This window comes from Adiantum capillus-veneris, chromosome 17 (genome assembly GCF_014529385.1).
Source record: "Adiantum capillus-veneris isolate H3 chromosome 17, ASM1452938v2, whole genome shotgun sequence".
NCBI classification, from domain to species: domain Eukaryota; kingdom Viridiplantae; phylum Streptophyta; class Polypodiopsida; order Polypodiales; family Pteridaceae; genus Adiantum; species Adiantum capillus-veneris.
In genome coordinates, this window is record NC_140947.1 from 31641730 (window position 1) to 31664516 (window position 22787).

At 42.8% G+C, this 22787-nt stretch overlaps 1 protein-coding gene across 4 annotated transcripts; it reads right to left on the reverse strand.

Moving 5' to 3' along the window:
- Positions 1–4100: 4100 nt before the first annotated feature.
- LOC147437015 (TLDc domain protein) lies at positions 4101–6941 on the reverse strand. 4 transcript variants are annotated; one of them, XM_086486425.1, is made up of 3 exons: positions 6574–6941; positions 5983–6445; positions 4101–4988 (listed from the first exon to the last, which is right to left on the reverse strand). In XM_086486425.1, exons 1-3 carry the CDS (start codon positions 6860–6862, stop codon positions 4916–4918), a joined length of 825 nt encoding a protein of 274 aa, XP_086342551.1. In that variant the 5' UTR covers positions 6863–6941; the 3' UTR covers positions 4101–4915. The 4 variants fall into 4 exon arrangements, with proteins under 4 accessions (XP_086342551.1, XP_086342550.1, XP_086342554.1 ...); XM_086486424.1 differs by having other exon boundaries at positions 4101–4991; XM_086486428.1 differs by lacking the exon at positions 4101–4988 and adding an exon at positions 5005–5157 and having other exon boundaries at positions 6574–6939.
- Between the last annotated feature and the right edge of the window lie 15846 nt (positions 6942–22787).

Here is a 22787-nt window from a genome sequence, read left to right on the forward strand (position 1 = left end):
CAACTGGTCACCTTGAGATTCAAAGAAGGTGAAAAAATGTCTCCGTCGCACTTCGGAAAAGGTCCAAAAATGCCTCCAAGGGGGCTTTCTCAAACCAGTGCACGGAAAGATTTTGGCCCTGGGCCAAAAGCCCTTTGTACACACCGTTAGGAGAAAGCCCTCTTAGGGGTGTTCTTCGGCATTTTTGACCTCTTCAAGTGTCCAATTAAAGCAATTAGACAATTGTCAAATTTCAACTCCAAGTAGACATTTGTTTCTTGTTTTTTGGGTGATTCAAACGCACTGGTGATGTTAGAATTGTCAAATTTCAACTCCAAACAAAATAATTTTCAACACATACCTTAACAAGTGATTAACGTCTATCCTATGAAAGAGACACTTGCATTAAATGAACAAGTGACCAACCTAAAAAAGTACTTCTATATTGAATGAGTAGGTGAAAATTTTAGTATTTTTAAATTTGTCCATGCATTTTTTACGTAACACAACGTTTCTAATAATGGGACGTACTTATTTTTCTCTCTCTTCTAATAGGACCTCTAAATGGTCTCCAAAATCTTCTAATGTGTATGAAGCGTGAACTCGCGGATTTCTTCTCCCAAGCCATGATACATTGGTGTGGTAAAGAAGCCTTATTCACTTTGGAGTCCACTGAGGGATCGTGAAGCAAGCGTAAGACATCCCATCTTCCAAACCAATTCTTGATGGCTTGCATCCATCCTAAATGTAAGATTTTGCTTTTGTGCATTTTTTGGACGTTTTAACTTGCTTCCTATGCAATTCTTGAAAGGGTTTTTCCATATCTTAACTATGTACTCCACGAATCTCTTCATACCCATAACCTCGATGTGAGAAGTGATCCAAACTCAAAAAATAAGTGCATGTATATTGCTTGTGTCATAACTTAGAGAAATTTAATGAGAAAACACTTTTGGACATTCTCGAACTCTTTTCAAGTAGACTTAGAGATGTTACCAGTCGATACTTCAACTCTGTAACAAACCACCCACCACACCAAGGTATCAAAGAGGTATACCTTGAGAACCCAACATTTCATCTCTCCCGCATTGCACGTGTTCTCAAATGCATACTAGGCTCTCTTTCCTGCTTCCGAGCGTCACTTAGCCCAATCATTCTATTTACGATTTCCCAAAATGTCAAGGCCAAGGTACTTGAAGCTCTCTACCACTTGAAGGGGATCTTTATTGTACACAATGCATGGCTTCTCCTTGTTGAGAGTTTTTATAAGCATAACCTTTGTTTTGGAGCCATTCACAATCAGCCCACTACACAAGCTAAAGTCACAAGTGTAATTAATCAATGAGTAATACAAGAGAGGCCGTGAAACTCAACATACTTCTAAAATTTCCTATCATGTATGCATTCAACACATCACCTTCTCATTAATACAAGAAATTGTATGCATCTTTTACTTTGGCACATGGAGTCCCTTCATACATCTCCAAAGATTTTCCCTGGGACCCATATCAAAAGCTTTCTTGAAGTCTGCAAAACCAAAAATAAAAACCTTTACCTTTCAACCTACTTTCCTCCATAAGAACTCGAGCAGTGACAAGGCGATCAATGGTACTATGATTTTTTCAAAAACCTGCTTGTCCATATCTATGTTTGCCATTCTTTTCAACCCAGTCACTTATTTTCATTTCCATGACACATCCAAACAGCTTTTCCATAAGAGAATCAACCATTACCGTCTAGTAGTTGTTTACAATATGTTCACATCTCCCCTTTTTGTAAAGGTTTGATCCAATCATAAGTCGTGTCATGCTGATATGCAAGGTTCCACATATCACATTTTCAAACAATGTGTTTTCTCACTTGTAAATTTGAGCATTTTTGGCTTGATACCTTGAAGATCTCTTGCTTTGCCAATAGCAAATTTCTTAAATGCTCCAAATATATCTCTGATGAAAAATAAGCAAAGCATACATGAAAGAGAACCATGGCACAACATCTTTCCTACATTTGGTTGCTCATATATATTCTTACAATGCACATACTTGTCCATAAGAACTAAGTCACCAAAACTCTCAACACACTTGCCATTTTTATTTCTCTAAAATTTACCGCATGCTTGTGCCTACTCTTGAGCTTGAAAAAGATATCAATTGACTTTCAATCTTCTTCTGTACGCATATAGATGCTTTTAAAAGTCTTCCTTATTTATGTTTGCATCTAAATTCATCAAATACTTACGCGCTTCAATACATTATGTATCAAACCATTTCTTTTCTGGGCTATCTCTAAAGATGCCTTTGCGAGACGTGTGCTTCAAAGCAAAGAGTTCCTCCGCACAAGAGCAAATTATTTTCTTGAAGCATTTTAGTGTTGGATCATTTCGAAGCTTCGTCTTCTATAACATTCGCTCAATATACATAAGTGCCCGCTTGAAGTCTGTGTAAAGATTATTGTCCCACACTATGGTTGGAGTTTACACACTTAAGACTCTTCGTAATCTTGGGATCAATATATAAAAACCTATGATCCAATTCGGCTTTCCGTTGGCCAAGTGTAAAACCCTGTACACAATCCAAGATGACTTTTGAAAATAAAATATAGTCACGCACACTATCTCCCTTGTGTTTTATAGATGTAAGTCTCTCGATGCCATTCCATAAGCATTCCAATGCTATTGCACATACCTAGAAGTGAATTGCCATTTTTTTAAATCATGAAAGATTCAGGTATACATGTGTACATTCTCTAGTCTTCGTGAAACATACTCAAAACATAGAGCATATGTTGCAAAGCTCTTGTGTGCGCATTCATATCACCCATGACTATTGTCCTAAAAAATGAACAATGTCATTCGCTACATCGCCAAAAGGTTGATCTCTATCCAAGCAACATAAAAGTCGGTGTCACGGTGACGAATGCAACAACCCACCGCAAACGTAGCTGTGCCGGTTGATACATTGTTTTCATTGTGTGTGTGTGTGTGTGTGAGAGAGAGAGAGAGAGAGGGGGGGGGGGAGCGGGGGCAAAAACATTTTTCCTAACCAAAGAAAGTAAGGGCACACTTAATCTCTTGCATTTTTTAGGTCAAAATGTGAAGCATTTGCCAGTCTTTATACTACATCTTGTAATATTTTACAGGTTTTCTTCAAGATCTAGCCAAGATTTTGCAATTTTTGCCGGTTGAAAATACCCTGAACGCCAGTCTAATGCAAACACTAGAGACGGAGGTTTAAGGTCAAAGGTCACTTATATTTGCTGTATAAGTATCTTCTAGTGTGTACATTCTTCCTTCCTTTCATTTTGGTAGACTTTCCTCAAGCTTTCAGTCTATAGCCAAGATTTTGCAATTTTCCCCGGCTGAACATACCATAAACCCCGGTTTTACGCGAACAGTAGAGAGAGAGAGAGAGAGAGAGGTGAAAGTTCACTTATATTTGCTGAATAAGTACCTTCTAGCATGTTCATTCTTCATCATTCCTTTCATTTTGGTAGACTTTCCTCTAGTTTTCAGCTTATAGGAATCTAGGCAATTAATTATATTTTCAAGAGTAAAATCATAAGAAGAAATACATAGTACAAAGATTAGGAGAGGCAAAGGTAACGTACTCCATAGAATAGTCTGGATGAACTCTTTGTACTTCTGAGGTCCTTGTAGAAAGGAAATCAGTTGGAAGTAAAGAGGAAATGTTGAAGGAACTCTTCCTTAACTAACCACTAATCTCGTTCCATAGGGTCTCCCCATTCAATGATACTCGTTGTACAACATTTGTGAGCTCTTAACACAGGCCCCATAAACGATAGTCTTTATCAATTGGCTTAAGTCATACCAAGTCCTTTTTGGCAAGATTACCGTCTTTCTCACCAATTGGAGTGCATGGAACCCATTTTTCCACATCCTACAGATCATGACCTTTTGGGGGTAGACTATGCATTTGCATACAAGGCATCTTGCATAGAGAAGTTAGCCAGCTCCCATAATTTTTCAACAGAACTTGGTTACCCACCTTTACAACAGAAGTGCCCAATGATCACCAGATGAAAGAGATTCCCTGACTAAACTTCGAAACCCGAAGGCAGCTTTAGCATGGGTGATAACTAAACCACTTGCAAAACCAAAGATATTAAGGCAGCTCCAAAAAGAAGTTACACAAGAATTTCCATTATTCAACAGGTAGTGTCAGCAGCAAATTGTTGCAGACATAGATCCTTGTTTTACCATCATCAGTGCGACGAAAGGAAGTAGGGAACTCTATATTTATCCATGTGTTTACAATGTACATTGCTGTACATTTTATGCGCACAAGGGCCCATACTGTGGGAACAACATCCCTAATGGAGAAGTGGGTAACACCCATCGGCGAACCTCAAACCCTCTATCTCAGGGTTAAATCACGAGCATACATAAGATCCTTAGGCTGCTTTCAGATCACCCACCCAAGCTTGGGCGTGCGGACATGAAACCCGGCCCTCATAGAACTTTAGGCTGCAAAAAAAGGGCAGCAGACAAAAACTTAGGCAGCTACAACCCCCTGCCAAAGGACGGGCGAGGTTGAACTATTTACATGTCAGCAGGAGGTGACTTCGAACCAATAGGCTAAAGACACGATCTGTCACTTCCTTCACTGTTTTGCAATAAGGAGCACTTGGTGTGTAACACTTACCAGCCCTCCCCAGGCAGGCATAGAGGCAGTGTGTATCCAGCCTTGTTAGCACCTGGAACTTTTATTCCTTTAATGCACCATTGTTCCCCTCACTCCTCAGCATGTTCCCAACCTTACTGTGATTGCATCCAAGATGAATTTGCCCTTAATAAGACCCTTCTGCTCTTTTAAGATGACAGGGTCCATAAAAGGTGACAATGTTCTAGCTGCGTCAGAGACAAGACGTCAACCTCTTGTTTGCAGGTATGGTTTGTTTGAGAGTTTAGGCAAGTGAATCAGTGATGAATAGAGCGGGTCCACAGAAAGATGCGAAGACTGCCAATGGTGAATGCCCTCTCATGTGCCTGTCTGCTGCAAGACGGGCAGCAAGTCATCCAATTACTTCAAGAAACAGTAAAAGCTTCCGAAATAATCCTCATTTTGCTAGAGCGATGGACCACCTGCATTTCTTATATCGTCTCTATTTGAGGACACTATCTCCACTTTGTAAGTGGTTAAAGATTACCTCGGGGGTCCACTGTATGATCATGTTAATATGCCACATTAGTTCAACATGAATGGGGTGTTAGTTTTGAAATTTTAAGCAATTTACCATAGATACATTAACCCAATTTGGAAAAAAACCCGTTTATTCATGAAAAAAGAGGGGTCAATATATTCATGTCCACATTTTTACAGACGGTACCCTACAAACACAAGTTATATAGGAAGGACCCCCCGAGAAGATAACCTCAATAACTCTTAATTTAGCTTCAATGGTAAAGGGTTTTGAGAGTTGAAAAGCACTTCAGATCCAAAAGAAGGTCATTTCACTAATCTATTGAGTGGATTTTTATGAGCACTTAATTTCTTGAGAATCGTTGACATCATGTGAAGTCGAGCTATTGAATACTGTTGCAAGCTGTGGCATATGGGGTAAGCACCTTCATATAGTCTACATAGTGTCGACTTGTAAAATGAAGCTCTCTAAAAGCTCAACCTGGGCTCAAGGCTCAAGCCCTAGCACTTATGGACTGCCACTTTAATGGAGAGGAACAGATTACAAGAAGGATAATTATAATGCTCATCAGACATCATCTGTCTCATGATGTGACCAAATTTCACAGCCTATTAAATGATAGCAATTGTATGCATTGATGTTACACCTAAGATAGTAAAGATCAACCCCTCCTTTTCCCATTACAATGTACATGAGCACTATGCTCGAGGTAAAATGTTATAGGCGGTTCACAAACGGACATCTCCTTGAAATTTTTTTGCTATATGCAATGCATATTTCGATTAGTATAGCTCTGCAATGGCAGGACAGCAAAACACCTCCACGTCACAAATAGTGGCATACCTGTCAGTTCCAAACAGCGAATCCTTGCCATCAGGCCGCTTTTCATACGAGAGGCCTAGTCTGGACTTCCCTTCAGTAAGACTGCCGACACCTGAATTCGTGTCTGGCCCGGAGAAGCCTCCCATGACTGGTGCAAGTGGTGGACCAATGAGAAGCCCATCTGCTCCAAACTGAGGTCCTCCACGTGCATAGTCGAAAAGAGCGGCTCCACGGCCTCCCACCTTCCTTAACATAACGGGAGCTCCTACATCATCATCATCCTCCCAATAGAAGAGGAAAGGTTCAAAACTGTCATAGTAATCATCTGTGCTCCTGTAGCCCTCTGGATTGAAAGCTCCGAACTTCACTCCTTTCTCGGTCTTGCCCACAATCACACATGGCCCCTTGAAGTCACATTTCTCATGGAAAACAGCAGCGCCAAAACCATCAAGAGAAGCCTTGTAGCAGCATTTCAGCTCCCGGCCTGATTGTGAAGAAGGGTGAATGTGAACCTAAAGCGACAAGTAAAAAGAGACTCTCTCTCTCTCTCTCTCTCTCTCTCTCTCTCTCTCTCTCACACACACACACACACACATACACCCACACACTCACCGGCCAGGAAAGTGTTACTAAGAAGTGATTCAGGAAAGGAGAGGGGCACATCTAGATGATAGCCAGAGGAACCATCGATGCTGCTGGGAGGCGAGGTATCTTGCCTGCGAAAGAAGGGCCCAAAGAGGGCGCAAGGGGCCGAGGAGATCAGCGGTGACGGGCAGCGGGGAGGTCGAGGCCGATGGCGAGGAGGAGGCCTGCAGAGGTAAGGGGTTCGTAGGATGCAGCTCCTTCCTCCAAACCACCACGCTTGAAGACGAGTCACAGCTATCTCTGTGATGATCCTCATCTCTCCTCTTGCGCAAGTAGTGTTGAGTTCAAGACTTGTCGGTTTCGGACTGTTCCTCCCTCTCTCTCTCTCTCTCTCTCTCTTTTGGTTATGTCATTTCCCTCTTGAATAACAGGCCTTGAGTTTAACTCTCATATCTTCGAGGTTGCTTGAATTAAACTTGATTGTCGAAGGCAAATGTAACTTGGACATTATGATCCATTAACCACTCACACTCTCTCTCTCTCTCTCTCTCTCTCTCTCTCTCTCTCTCTATGTCCGTGTCTCTGTGAACAAATCTTTGAGGTCTCTTGAGCTTATTCTTACAACATTTAAATCTCTCTTTCTCCTCTTCTTCTTCTTCTTCTTCTCTCTCTCTCTCTCTCTCTCTCTCTCTCTCTCCCCCTTCCTTATCCTCGAGCTCGTCTTTGACCCAATAGAAAGCAATCCACTATCTTCGGCTTGCAAAGCAGAGTTGCCCACGGCTTGATGCAACCTAGCAACAAGATAATTAACAAACATGGGGCATCATCATTATCACCTTCATGTGCAAAATCAAAGTTATCAATGTTCATACTACTCTCTTGGTTATTGTCCGCCATGCTAATTAAACTTATGTATAGATTACTTTGTGCTTTGGTACCCTCAAAAACCTTAGTCGCTACTCTTCTTTACCTTTGAAAATTAGTTCTCAAGCAACCACACCCGTGGTTTAGACATTGTTGATTGCAAAAACTAGTGGAGAGGGTCTAACATTGCTCGGTTGATTATGGTTCCTGTTGAGCTTGCTTGTAGCTCAATAATTGTCATGATAACTAATATCTAATTCTCCTAAATCATTTTCTCATGTTAAACTGATCATTTAATATGGGGAAATGCCAAGGGAGAAAAAGCTAGAATATTGGTTAGGCTGGCAGACCGGTCACAGTAGGGATCCAAAGGAGGGAAAATAGGGATCCAAAGGGGGGGGGGGGGGGGGGGGGGGCATCTGCAAAAGAGCAATGTGCATAAATGGGCTTCAAAGACCCTAAGGTTCAGCCCATTAAGACTTCCAAAATGCTAAGGTTCCAAAATTCAAAGGTAATGTCCAATGGCCAAAGTGTGGGGGAATTGGATGGTCATGGGGAAGACTAAAAAGTCCTCCCACATCCCTAGGAAGGAGGGGGGGAGCCCAATTTGTGGGGGATGAGAGAGAAACACACACACACTCTTCCAAGCTCCCTTTACACAAAGGGCATAGTGGACACATGTCATCTTCCTAGCCAAGTTGCCCCCAAGGTGCATTCAAATCCTATTGGATGGCCATAGAGGTGGACCAATGAGAGTTAGGCTAGAGTAAATTAAGTTTAATTCATTTAAAAACACTTGATAAAAGAACCAATAGAAATTAAGCTCTCTAGAAGACTATTGGACAGTCTCCCAAGGGGTCCAATGAGCATTCAACAGCCCAATGGCTTGCCTGATTCCTATTGGCCAGAAGACTAAGAGGTCCAATGAGAGTTTAATTGCATTATTTAAATACCTAAAGCTCTCACAAAAGGGGAAAGGGGGACACATGTCACAAGGCTATCACTTATGCTTCTTAATTGTCATTGGCTAAGCTTTGGAGGGGCCAATAGGATGCCAGCATGAGTAAATAGCAGGAGGGGTCGACCAAGAGAGAGAGAGGGGGCTGATTTTTGGAAGGCATTATCACTACTTGATGATGCATCTCCTTCCCAAAGGAGAACTCAAGTTTCAATGGTAGAGCCCCCACCGAAAGAACGAGAAAGAAGTGAGTCTCCTGCCATCTCGGCAGAGATGGCTCCACGAAGACGACGGGCAAAACGCTCTCCAACACCCCCTAAACGGAGAAGACCATTGCACACTTCTCTGCACCATAATTCAAAGAGGGACGACAGAAAACAAGAGAAGAAAAAGGCGAGAAAGAGGTCACCCTCTTCTCCATCTTCTTCATCCTCTTCCTCTTATGAAGAAAGTGATGGTGCAGACAAGGAGGAACAAGGGAAGAAAAAGGCGAGAAAGAGGTCACCCTCTTCTCCATCCTCCTCAAAGTATTCCTCTTCTGAAGAAAGTGATGGCGTAGCTTTCGAACCACCAAAAAGAAGAGGCCATAGAAAATCCTATGCCGCGTGGAAGAGGTCATCCAAGCTCAGAAAGTTCAAAGAGGGAAGAAAGAACATCTCTTTCCTTACCTACGATGGCACCTTTGGTGCTACAGACAAAGTCTTGGCCTTCATCCAACAATTCGATGCGGCATTTGGAGATGAGGGCTTCACGGATTCCTCTAAGTTACGCCATGTAGCTATGCATTTTCAAAAGTCCGCCAAGCAATGGTGGTCTAGCCTACGAGCAAATGGTGAAGCTCCACGAACATGGAAAGCTTTAAGAGCTTCCATCATGAAGCAGTTTTTGGCTACCGATGTCAAAGACAAAGTACTCACAGAATGGCGATGTTTGAAGCTCTCTCCCTACGAATCTTTTTCACAAATATGTAGAAGAGTTTTGGGACTTACATCTCAAAGCCACTGTCTTCAAAAAGATGGATTTTGGAGAGCAAAAACAACAATTATGTGCGGGTTTAATTGAAGATATGGCGGAGTATGTCAACTCCCAAAGGCCACGCACCATATCTGTGGTCATACACCATACCATGGTGGCTTCACGAATCAATTTCCAACAAGGGGCTAAGAGAAATCTCAAGCCCACGGGAAACAAGGACCGTAATAACGAGCCCAATGGGAAGGACAATGTCCAAAAGTCTCATAAAGGCAACGCCAACAACAACAAAGCTAAGGAGAAGGGAGTTTATAAAGGAAAAAGTAAACTCTCTCCTGAAGAGCTTGAGCGTTATCGTAAAGATAACCGATGTTTCAAGTGCGGGGAGCAAGGGCATGCCTATTGTGCTTGTCCCCACAAGAATACACGAAATGAGCCTCCTAGAGCTACCTTGGTCAAAATCCAAGAAGAGGAAGCTCACCACAAAGGATCTCCTCTATGCCATGCTTGGGGAAAGGTAAGAGAACATGATGCTTTTATTCAATTTGACCGTGGTTCTACTCACAATTTCATATCCACAGAGTTGGCCACCAAGCTAGGCAAGCCTATGAGATGGGAGATGTCCTACCCGCCGATGGTGCTTTCAAGGGGCAAGAATCCTCAGTCACTCCCTTAATTGGAAATTGAGGCTCCATGTCCAAAGCTATGTGGACAAGGAGGACTTCTTTAACTCTCCTCTCAAGCACGAGGATGTAATCTTGGGGGCACCATGGTTTGATCACATGGCTGCCAATGTTAAATTCCCTGAAAGGCAAATCTACTTTAGGTTCACGAAAAAATATATGTACATAGATGCTAAGGAGGTGGGTAACACCATACCCATTGTACATACGCAAGCTTTCAATAAGTCAATAAAGAGCTCTATTTCCATGTACATGATTTTTGTTAAAGATTCTCAAAATGAACCTAATGCTTTAGCAAAAGAAAATATGAAGAATCACAAGGAATTAGAGTTATCCAACTTGTGAAGAACTACCCCTAAACGAGGCAATGATGACCATGCAATTGAACTTCTTCCAGGAAGTTCACCGCATAATAAATCTCCTTATAGAGTTTCTCAAGCTCAACAAGAGGAGATTATGCGGCAAGTGCATGGGTTAGTTGAGAAGGGCATGGTTAGAACTAGCTCATCTCCATTTTGTTCACCCATGTTATTAGTGCAAAAGAAACACAGCACATATCGTATGTGTGTCGACTATAGAGCACTAAATAGGATCACTATCAAGAATAGGTTTCCCGTTCCACGGGTAGAAGACCTATTTGATAAGCTGCAAGGGTCGACCTGCTTCATTAGGATTGACCTAAAAAGTGGCTACCATCAAATAAGGATAGTTGATTAAGACATTGTAAAGACCACATTTCGCACTACGTTTGGTCTTTACGAATACGTTGTCATGCCTTTTGGCTTGACCAATGCACCAGCCACATATAACCGCTTGTTGGAGAAGCTATTCAGGCCTCACCGAACCTTTATTGGAGTGTTCTTTGATTATATAATCATCTACTCTAATTCACTAGACGAACACAAGCAACATCTCCAGGTAATATTTCAAGTCTTATGAGAGAATTAACTTTATATCAATCGAAAGAAAAGTGAGTTTTTGTTACAAGAAATTCAGTATTTAGGTCACATTATCTCTCAAGATGGAATCCAAATGGATCCATCAAAGCTAGAGGTAATAAAAGAATGGCCTAATCCAAGGAATCTGCATGAACTAAGAAGCTTTATAGGTATGTGTGCATACTATAGATGCTTCATAGAAAAGTTCTCATAGATCGCGGGACCATTACATGACCTAACAAAGAAAAACGTTAGGTATACATGGTCTGCCAAGGAGAACAATGCTTTCGAAAAGCTTAAAGAAAAGCGTATCTCTCAACATGTGTTTACACTGTAGGATCTCTCAAAGCCATTTGCGGTCCAATGTGACGCTTGTGGTGATTGCCTTGGAGTTGTTTTGCTCCACGAAGGGCACGCCCTAGCCTATGAAAGTCGAAGGCTCGACCCTGTTGAGCAAGGTCTAGGCATATATGAAAAGGAACTCCTCGCAGTTCTACATGCCTTAGACTCGTGGAAGCACTATTTATTGGAGACTCCTTTCATTATGTGGATGGATCACCAAAGCCTTAAGTACTTCATAATGTAGACCAAGCTCTCCGACAAACAAATGAGGTGGGTAAATTTTCTTTCGCAGTTTCATTTTCATATTGCTCAGATTGCTGGCAAGCATAATCAAGTAGCCGGTGCACTCTCAAGACGGCCGAGAGTGAATGCGGTTTCCATAGCAGCTCACAATGATCTATCTTCTATGATAGATGAGTACGCTATTGATCCCGATTTTAGAGATGTGATTTCAGCCCTTGCACTAGGGAAGAAAGAGGAACCATTTACCTTACAAGATGGTTATCTTCTCTATGGCAAAATACTATGCGTTACTAACTCACTACGTGAGAAAGTAATGTATGAATCTCATGCTCCTCCTTATGTGGGGCATAGAGGGATTCAATCTACCCTAAAAGGGATAGAAACATATTTCTATTGGCCTGCCATGAAAGAAAACATGCAAGAGTATGTTTCTAAATGTGTGGTATGCCAAAAGACGGAGTTTGATAGAGGGAAGCAACCTGGATTGTTTCAACCTTTTCCAATCCCTAATTCACCATGGGAGAGCATGTCCATGGATTTTATCTTTCGATTGCCTAAGTCTATCCATGGGAATACGGGAATATGGACGATAGTAGACAGGTTCAGCAGACAAGCTTATTTTATACCTGTCAAAAAGACTATCAAAGCCCATCAAATGGCAACGCTCTTCATATCACAAATCTTCAAGTACCATGGCTTGCCAATGTCCATAGTGTTGGATAGAGATCCCAGAATGACCAGTACTTTTTGGAAGGGTCTCTTTGATAATTTAGGGACAATGCTAAATTTCTCTTCGGCCTATCACCCTCAAACGGATGGCCAAAGTGAAATAGCTAACCTAAAAATTCTTGATCTACTAAAAGCCTACGTAACGGAAGTAGATCAAAGGTCCCAATGGGAGAAGTACTTACCATTATTGGAGTATGCCTACAATAACACTATACATACCTCCACCCGAAAAGCACCTTTGAGGTGATTGAGTGAAGATCTAAAAGTCCCCTACTACTTAAGGTACATGGGAAGATCTTCGCTGCAGATGAGTATAGCCGAGACCTACAAGAACCTTTTCAAAAGATTAAGGATGCTATCTCTATCTCACAGCAAAGGCAAAAGGCTGCTACTAATAAGCACAGAAGAGCTCAAGCCTTTAAACAAAATGATTGGGTCTTACTTAAATTTCCCAAGGCTCGATTAAGGCACACAACGGGCAAGAATCCTACGGAACACCAAAAGTACTATGCTAAATTAGCAAAAAGGTACTATGGTCCCTTCCATGTTCTTAAACCAATCAATAAGATGGCCTATCAACTCATGTTGCCCAATCATTGGCTCATACACAATGCTTTCCATGTGAGCCTACTAAAGCCTTACAAAGGAGATCCACCTCAAGAACCAACTATTGAAGACCCACCGGAGATCGAGGACCAAGAAGAGGTGTTGCAACCCGAGTCCATTCTCCGACATGAAGACAAGGTATTGAGAGGCGGTAAGATTATCCGACGGTATCTTATTAAGTTTAAGAACTGTCCTTTTGAAGATGCTAGATGGATGCAATGCATACAATTAAAGGATAACCTAAACCTTGTCAATGCTTACAATGCTTCCTTAGAGTAAGAAAATGTAAAAATGTTTAAAATGAACAAAGTTTTTGTCTTATAAGACTCTCTTTTTCTTTATTGTGCACAAATGTTAAGGAGCATGCATGCTTAGGATCATTTTTGCGGAGATGACGTCTCCCGAACACCAAGTAGAGCTTGTCACTCTATTATGGAAGATTGATAGGACTAATGCGCAGACATGCTTGCGCCAGCTTAGGTCTCAAGCGCCAAATGGATTAGTCATCCAGTCTGGAACGATGTCGTAGGGTAAAATAGGGATCCTCTACCCGCTAGAAAAAGGACTAATGACTAGGCTTAATCTTCTCTACCCCATAGTCGAGGACGACTATGATTTCAAGAGAGAGGAATGTCATAATAACTAATATCTAATTCTCCTAAATGATTTTCTCATGTTAAATTGATCATTTAAATGGGGAAGTACCAGGGGAGAAAAGGCTAGAATATTGGTTAGACTGACAGATCGGTCACAGTAGGGATCCAAAGGGGGGGCCATCTAAAAAAGAGCAATGTGCATCAATGGGCTTCAAAGACCCTAAGGTTCAGCCCATTAAGACTTCCAAAATGCTAAGGTTCCAAAATTCAAAGGTAATGTCCAATGGCCAAAGTGGGGGGTAATTGGATGGTCATGGGGAAGACTAAAAAGTCTTCCCACATTGTAGCACGGATAATGTGTCGTGCTCTCTATAGTGGGTGCTCCTTAGTGCAATGTGCACGAAAATCTCACTCAAAACATATTGAAAACAAAGGAACAATAGATAACCACTGATCTCACAGAGACACAACAGCAGACCAGAACATATGACTCGACTATCTCAAAGAACGATACAGACTCTAGCGTGGCAGCACACTCAGCTCCAGCCCAGGACTCACAGATACAATGGGGGTGTCGAGGCTTAGACGTGCAGGGATGGTGAAGAAGTGATGTGTGTATAGACTCGCTACGTAAACAATGACGTTGGACCATATATGAAGAAGAAGATCTCTATGACCCAGCAACAGCTACTACTCATGTCCCACCATAAAGAGCCACCAACGGCTCATAAATGTCAGCCATCTAAGTCTATCTCCAGACTGACTGGTGGTGGTGACCTGTCCACGATGTCCACTAGAACCACCGTCGTATCCCTACCACGTGTCGTCGCCCAGCCCAAAGAGTCCGTCCAGTGTGAACCAGACCAGACCAACTGTACTAACTGTGTCTCCTGTGAAAGTGACATTATAGCCTGCTACAGATTGTCCACCACAAGACCGCTCACCGTCCCGGTGAGAGGAAATACTGAAAAAACTTGAAAGAAAACCACTAGGTGCCACATCTGTACATCTTTCTTGAAGCAGGTGTTAGGCCCAACCATGACCTTACATGCCTCAAAAGTGGAGTTAAAAACACTGCACTACTTGCAAACGCCTTAAGTCTTTGAATAGACTGGAACCCAACATAATTGCATAGTCCAAGAATCCCAATTGGCACAATAGACTGAGGCTCCACAACAAAGAGATATGCTCGGTTGGTTTGGATCCAACGCATCTTTATCCTCCATAACCATAGTGAGAGGAAAATGACTTGCTCCACGCTTGCAGATGAAGTTGCTCGAAAAGAGGGATGACCAGAAGCTCGAGTAATACCACAATTAAGGTTAAGCTACATCGTGATGGCAGAACAAAAAGCATTTACTGCAACAGGATGGCAACCAGGTCCCATGGTTGGGAGGGGTGGGGAGGGCTAGATCGAGGCGAGGGCAAGGAGGGGGTGGGTAGGGACGAGTAGGGGTTGGGTAGGGGCGAGGGCAAGAGAGGGGGTGGGTAGGGGCGAGGGCAAGAGGGGGGTGGGTAGGGAGAGGGCAAAGGGAGGGGGTGTGTAGGGGGGGCGAGGGGTGAGTAGGGGGCGAGGGTAGGGAGGGGGTGGTTACGGGCGAGGGCAAGAGAGGGGTGGGTAGGGGCGAGTAGGGGGAGGGCAGGGGCGAGGGTAAGAGAGGGGGTGGGTAGGGGCGAGGGCAAAGGGAAGGGGTGGGGAGGGGGGGGCGAGGGCAGGGAGGGGGTGGTAGGGGCAGGCAAGGGCGAGGGTAAGAGAGGGGGTGGGTAGGGGCGAGGGCAAGAGAGGGGGTGGGTAGGGGCGAGGGCAAATGGAGGGGGTGGGTAGGGGTAGTGAATGGTGAGACTGGAATGACATGGAGCAGAGAGATATCATGAGCATGAACATGGAATTTATCATGCTTGAAATCAACAGCTTTTTGGTTGTGTCCCGTCTTGAGGAAGCTCTGCGAAGGGAGTTTGCTAGACACAAAGGAGAGCTTTGTTCTGGTCGGAGAAGCAGACACACTGGGGCTGCTGGTGAAGGGGGTGAACTCCTATAGAGGGGATTTCTTTCCGCTTCTATGTTTCTTCATAGGCTCACCAAATTCAAAGGCTTCCACCAAGGGCGCATCAGGAGTATTCTCTGTGACCTTCAACGTTTGAGCTGGCTTAGGTGGCTCATTAGGTTTAGTTACTGTGGAAATTGGAAGAGGGTGTAACTTCAAGCAAAGAGTGAATAGAGACTCCATAACAAGGCATAGATTTGGGAGCATCCAACCACTCTAACAAATCCTCATCTGACCCGTCAGGTGGAGTAGGCTGTTCCAATTCGAGGCTGGTTGCCAGGGACAAAGAACTATGTTGCACGACGGGATCCATGCCTCCTTCTAGGCGAATTGGTTGCATTGGGGAGCCAGGAGATGTATCCACATGGCATCGTTTCCCCAATCATGAAGTGCTTTAGTGTGTCGCAGCCATGGTCTACCGATAGGAACGATGCTAACTGCTATCAGATTGAGCTTGGGAAAGGTAAACTCATTCTGGATTTGACTTGGGTTCGAAGCCATGGATGCACGAAGTTTAGGGAAATCCTTACTGTAGTGATCCTTCGTTTCAGGGCAATGATGGCAGGGAGGGGACCTTTCTGGCAGGCATCATTTGCTTTGGTAATGCCCATATTCCCCGCATCTGTAGCACAAAATGGGTCGATTCAATGGGCGAGTCGAAGGGCGAGGTGTTCCTTGCTCCGGGTGCATGGAGTTGGAGGTGGAAGCATAGAAGCTTTGAGGTGATGAGGGACTCATGGGTATGATAAAAGCTCTGATAGGGAAAGTGCTCTGCATACCTTGCATAGGAGGGGTTGTCAATAGAGGTGGCATGTGGTGTGGATGGCCACAGGGAGAAACCATATTGGATGCCGGTGCTACCCCTTGTTGAAGAGTATGACCAAGACTTTGTTGTATTTGTCGCAATCCCTTGAGGTAGTAGCAATCCTTGTCCTCATGACCAGACTTTTCACAAAAGTGGCAGTAAACCCAAAGGGGACAGTCCTGTGGAGGGTGTCCAGGAGAGCGGCATGAGCTGCACCATACCATAGCCTTAGTCTCATGTTGAGATCTAAGCTCTTTCAGCTCTCTCTTTATTTGATCCAAAGCGTCGTGATGTGGGGGCTTCTCCTATCTGAGGAAGATTGATTTCTCCTCTTGAAGAGATCGCTGTAACTTTAGGGCTTCTAGTTCCCTACATAAAGAAGTTAACGGATCAGAAGGACTTTCCAAAAACACTGAGGTGGTCCCTACCTGAGGGGGGTTGGTGAACAGCTTCCTAGATCCCTCTATCCTAGTAGCAGCCGCGACAAACTCCTCCAAAGTTTTGTCAGGTCGGAGATCTTAGTCAAAGTGACTAGACCATCCTCCAATACCTCATGTATGAAGTGGTACCACACATCTATGTGTTTGGTACGCACATGAAACATGGCATTTTTGGCTAAATAGACAGAACTCTAGCTATCACAACCCAACACTGGAGTATGAGCAGGCAAGTTCTTTTGCAAGTCTGCCCAACCAAATGGACTCTTTTGAAGCCTCTGTGGCTGAAATGTATTTAACCTCAGTACTACTCACTGCCATAATTTTTTGCAACCTAGAACACCAAGAGACTGCACCACCAGCAATAGCAAATACATATCCACTGGTAGATTTACTGGTATCCATGTCACCTGCCATGTCTGCATCACAATATCCCTCCAACTTTGAGTCACTTTTGCCATAACAAATACACTTTGATTATGTACCTTGCAAATATTTCAGAATGCATTTGACAGCTTCCCAATGCGCTTTTGCAGGATTCGACATATATCGACTAACAACTCCCACTGCATAAGCAATGTCGGGACGAGTGGCAACCATAGCATACATAAGTGAACCACAAGCTGATGCATAAGGAATTCCCTTCATTGCATTCAATGCCACCTCATCCTTTGAGCAATCTTCTTTGCTAAGCTTCGCGTATGGAGGTAAAGGTACTCCAAGAGGCTTAGCATCAGCCATATTAAATATACTTTTGCAATGTACTTTTCTTGAGATAAAAACATCAATTTCATCTTTCTATCTCTTTTAATATGCATGCCCAAAATATGCTCTGCATCACCCAAATCCTTCATAGCGAATACTAAATTTAGCTTACGCTTCAGAGCATCGAGACTAGTCTTAAACAGCCATCTTAACTCAACCACAAGATGTGTATACAAGAGAGATGCAATAGGTTGAAAATTTCAGTAAATAGAAGCAACCAGAAGACTTTGCATACGATAGACCACAATTTATTTACATGAAACTATCCAAATCTGAATTTTTAGTTGAATATGCAATTTAAATCACCTGTACTCAGCTTTTCAGTCAAATCCTCGCACAAAACATCAATACATGTGATCCCATAAATTTGGTACACCTGCGTATTGATGTTTTAACCTGTAATAACCTGTGAATCACCTATTTTGACCTAAAAACAACCTGTTTTGGGTTATTTTGGCAGTTTTGGTGACTTTCTTGACCCTGGAAGCAAGGAGCTTTGCGATGTAAACAAAAATGGTCGCGGGAAATCAATATAGCTTGTTGTCCAGTAGCCTACACAGGGCCTGTTTTGGACCCTAGGGCTCTGATACCAGTTGAAACCGAGAAGGAGAGGCTACCGAGAGGTGAAGGAGTGCAGGACTGGGTTGGGTAGAGCCAGGCACAGGTGCAACAAGAAGGTAGCGCTACAGATCAAAATCAGAGAGAGAGAGAGAGAGAGAGAGAGAGAGAGAGAGAGGGCTCGCACGCTTTCCCACTTTATTATAAGTGACTTTAAAAAATGTGTCTAGGTTCAACGTGAACTTGGACAAATTATAAAAGTAAACAAAAGGGGTTATTTAGGCCTTTAACCCAACGTTTAGTAGATTGAAAATCGTAAGATTGCCTATCTCACTTTGGCCATCCCTTTGTGGGTGATAGCCTGATGGGCCAAAGAGAAATTCAATCTTGTACCTAGATTTTCAAAGAGACCTTTCCAAAAATTACTGGTCATTCTAAGATTTCTATCTGACATGATGGATGTTGGCAATCCATGGTGTTTGAAAATATGAGATATGAAGAGGGTTGCCATTTGGTGTGCCTTAATAGTCTTTTTGATAGGAATAAAGTGTTCTTGCTTGCTAAACATGTCGACTATTGTCCATATTCCCGTATTCCCATGGATAGACTTGGGTAATCCAAAGATAAAATCCATGGATATACTCTCCCAGAGTGAATTAGGGATTGGCAATGGCTGGAGTACTCCAGGTTGCTTCCCTCTATCATACTTGGTCTTTTGGCATACCACACATTTTGAAACATACTCTCGTATGTCTACTTTCATGGTAGGCCAATAGAAATATGTCTCTACTCCTCAAAGAGTAGGTTGAATGCCTCTATGCTAGGCATAGGGAGGAGCATGGGATTCATACATGACTTTCCCACAAAGGGAATGGGTAACACATAGCCTATTTCCATGGAGAAGATAACCATCCTGCAAGATGAATGGTTCTTCTTTCTTTCCCAATACAAGGGCTGACATTATGTCTCTAAAGTCGGGGTCAGTAGCAAATTCATCTATCATAGAAGATAGATCATTGTGAGCTGCTATAGACACCGCATTAACTTTTAATCATCCTGAAAGTGCATCGGCCACTTGATTGTTCTTACCAACAATGTGAGCGATATGAAAATAAAATTGCAAAAGAAAATTTGCCACCTCATTTGTTTGTTGGAAAGCTTGGTTTGCGTCATGAAGTACTTGAGACTTTGATGGTTTGTTCACAAAATAAATGGACTCCCCAATAGATAGTGCTTCCATGTGTCTAGGACATGTAGAACAGCTAAAAGCTCTTTTTCATATATGCCGAAGACCCGTTCATGATCATTTAGCCTTCGGCTCTCATATGCTATGGCACGCCCTTCTTGAAACAAGACTGCTCCAAGGCAATCACCACAAGCATCACATTGGACCTCAAATTGCTTTGAGAGATTCGGAAGCATACGGAGTGGTTGGGAGGTAAGCTTCTTTTTGAGCTTGTCAAAAGCATTTTTCTCTTTAGTAGTCCGTGAGTAAACGTTCTTCTTTGTTAAGTCATATAATGGTCCTGCTATTTGGGAGAATTTGGCTATGAAGCACCTATAGTATGCACACCATACCAATAAAGATTCTTAGCTCATGTAGATTCCTTAGATTAGGACATGCCTTTATCGATCATATTCCCTTATCTTTCCCCAAGCATAGAGGAGAGGCGATCCTTTGCAATGAGCATCCTTTTTTGGAGCTTCGATCGTTGAAGCTCTAGGAGTCTCATTGCGGACATTTATTTTGGGGCAAGAACGATAGCCATGTCCTTACTCCCCACACTTGAAGCATTTGTGGTCCTTACAAAAAGCTTCAAGCTCTTCAGGAGAGTTTATTTTTACCTTTGTAAACTCCCTTCTCCTTGGACCGATTGTTGTTGTTGTTGTTGTTGGAATTGCCTTGGGAAGAATTTTGGGCAATTTTTTTCCCCTTTGCATCACTTTTGTCTTTGCTTTCCATGGGCTTGGCATTTCTTCTAGCCCCTTGTTGGAAATTGATGAGCAAAGCAACCATAGTGTGGTGGATTACTTCAATGATAGAACCAGGCCATTGAGAGTTGACCTACTTGGCCATCTCTTTAGGTAATCCCACACGGAATTGTTACTTTTGCTCGACGAAGTCTATCTTTTGAAAGACAATAGCCTTCATATGTAAATCCCAAAACTTGTCCACATAATTGTGGATAGACTCGTTGGAGAGCAGCTTCAAGCTCCACCATTCGGTAAGCACTTTGTCCTTTGCATCACTTGCAAGGAATTGCTTCATGATGGAAACTCGTAGATTTTTCCATGTCTTTGGGGCTTCGCCGTTTCCACGAAGGCTAGCCCACATTGACAAAGTGCATAGCTACATGGTGTAGCTTGGAGGATTCCATGAAGCCCTCGTCTCCAAAGGCCGCATCAAATTGCTAAATGAAGGCCAATACTTTGTTGGTGGTACCAAAAAGGTGCCATCATGTGTGAGAAAAAAGATACTCTTTCCTCCCTCTTTGAACTTCTTGAGCTTTTGGGACCTTCGCCAGGCAAGGTAAGATTTGCGATGTCCACTCCTCTTGTATTGTCTAGGAGAATAGCTATTGCTTTCATCCGAAGAGGAGGAATGTAACATTTAATGGTCTAGTAACTTGTGTGTAGCGGAAAATAACATAGACATAGTGAGCATTTCATTAAGACTAGATTCCTAATGAGCATAGCAAGAGTGCTTGGATGGAGAGAGCAACAAAAGCATAACACCTAGTTAGATAGGCATGAACAATACTTCAGAAAGAGAGAGAAATTAAGATATTGACAACAGTTGAGGACCGGATTTACATGGAGCCGGTCCCCCCTACAAAAGGCTTTGTATTATAGGTTTCCCCCATCAAGGGAGACATTTTACAATACAATACTTTGTGTTCCTTCAATAACTTTCTAGTGAAATGAAGATGGAAGCTTCAAGCACCAAGCTTACACTTGAAAACACAACATCAATTCCCTCACGGTCTCAGATCCAAGACCTCACACACCTTCGAAGATGGTGAGAGATAGCGGGGTATGAGAGTAGATCGAGAGGAAGAAGGAGTATTCTTACGAGAAAGAAGTATGTCTCCTCACATAATCACTCTTAATAGCTTAGCATAGCTTAGTAATTAGCATGGTAGAGGAGATGAGCATGCATTGAAGCTTGGCTCTTGGTTGGATTTGCATCACAAAGCCAAGAGTTGTTGGTGTAGGCCTCCCTTCTCACAAGCTTAGAGTAGATAATGAGCTTTCCATTAAAGCTTGAGAAGGAGATAATCTTCTTTACTTCACACATGAGATTGTGTAAGTGTGTGTATGATAATGCCTTCCAAAAATCAGCCCCCTCTCTCTCTTGGTCGACCCCTCTTGCTATTTTCTCATGTTGGAATCCTATTGGCCCCTGCAAAGCTTAGCCAATAATAATTAAGAAGCATAAGTGATAGGCTTGTGACATATGTCCCCCTTTCCCTTTTTGTGAGAGTTTTAGGTATTTAAATAATGCAATTAAACTCTCATTGGACCTCTTAGTCTTCTGGCCAATAGGAATCAAGCAAGCCATTGGGCTGTTGAATGCTCATTGGACCCCTTGGGAGACTGTTCAATAGTCTTCTAGAGAGCTTCATTTCTATTGGTTCTTTTATCAAGTGTTTTTAACTAAATTAAACTAAATTTACTCTAGCCTAACTCTCATTGGTCCACCTCTATGGCCGATTGGATGCACCTTGGGGCAACTGGGCTAGGAATATGACATGTGTCTACTATGCCCTTTGTGTAAAGGGAGCTTGGAAGAGTGTGTGTGTGTGTGTGTGTGTGTGTGTGTGTGTGTGTGTGTGTGTGTTTCTTTCTCATCCCCTACTAGTATGGCTCACCCCCTCCTAGATATGGATGTGGGAAGACTTTTCAGTCTTCCCACAAGCATCCAATTTACCCTAAGGCTTGACCATTGGACATTACCTTTGAAATTTGGAACCTTAGTATTTTGGAAGTCTTAATGGGCTGAACCTTGGGGTCTTTGAAGCCCATTGATGCACATTTCTGTTTTGCAGATGGCCCCCCTTTTGGATCCCTATTTTCCCTCTTTGGATCCCTATTGTGACCAGTCTGCCAGCTTAACCAATATTCTAGCTTTTTCTCCCCTTGTACTTCCCCATATTAAATGATCAGTTTAGCATGAGAAAATCATTTAGGAGAATTAGATATTAGTTATTATGACAAGGAAGGTGAAGAAGAAGGAGAAGAGGGTGACCTCTTTCTTGCCCTTTTCTTCCTTCCTTTCCTCTCTTACCTTCCGAAGTGACAAGGAGAAGGACTGTGTGTTGATCATTTCCTCTTGGGAGGAGTATGCGATCGTCTAGACTGCCGTCTTTGTGGAGCCACATCTATAGAGGAACATAGGGATTTGCTTCTTTGTCGTTCTTTGGATTCCTCCTCTCATATGGGACAGAGTCTTCTTTTGGGAGTCTCATCTAGAGGCCTCCTAAGCTCTCTCTCCTTTTGGAAAGGAAGGGAAAACCCATAAGCACGAACTTGTTGGGTAACTTCGGCTTGCAAAGCATGGTTGCCCATAGCTTGATGCAACCTAGTAACAAGATCATTAACAAACATGGGGGCATCATCATTAGCACCTTCATGTGAAAAATCAAAGTTATCAATGTTTATTCTACTCTCTTGGTTATTGTCAGCGATGCTAATTAAAC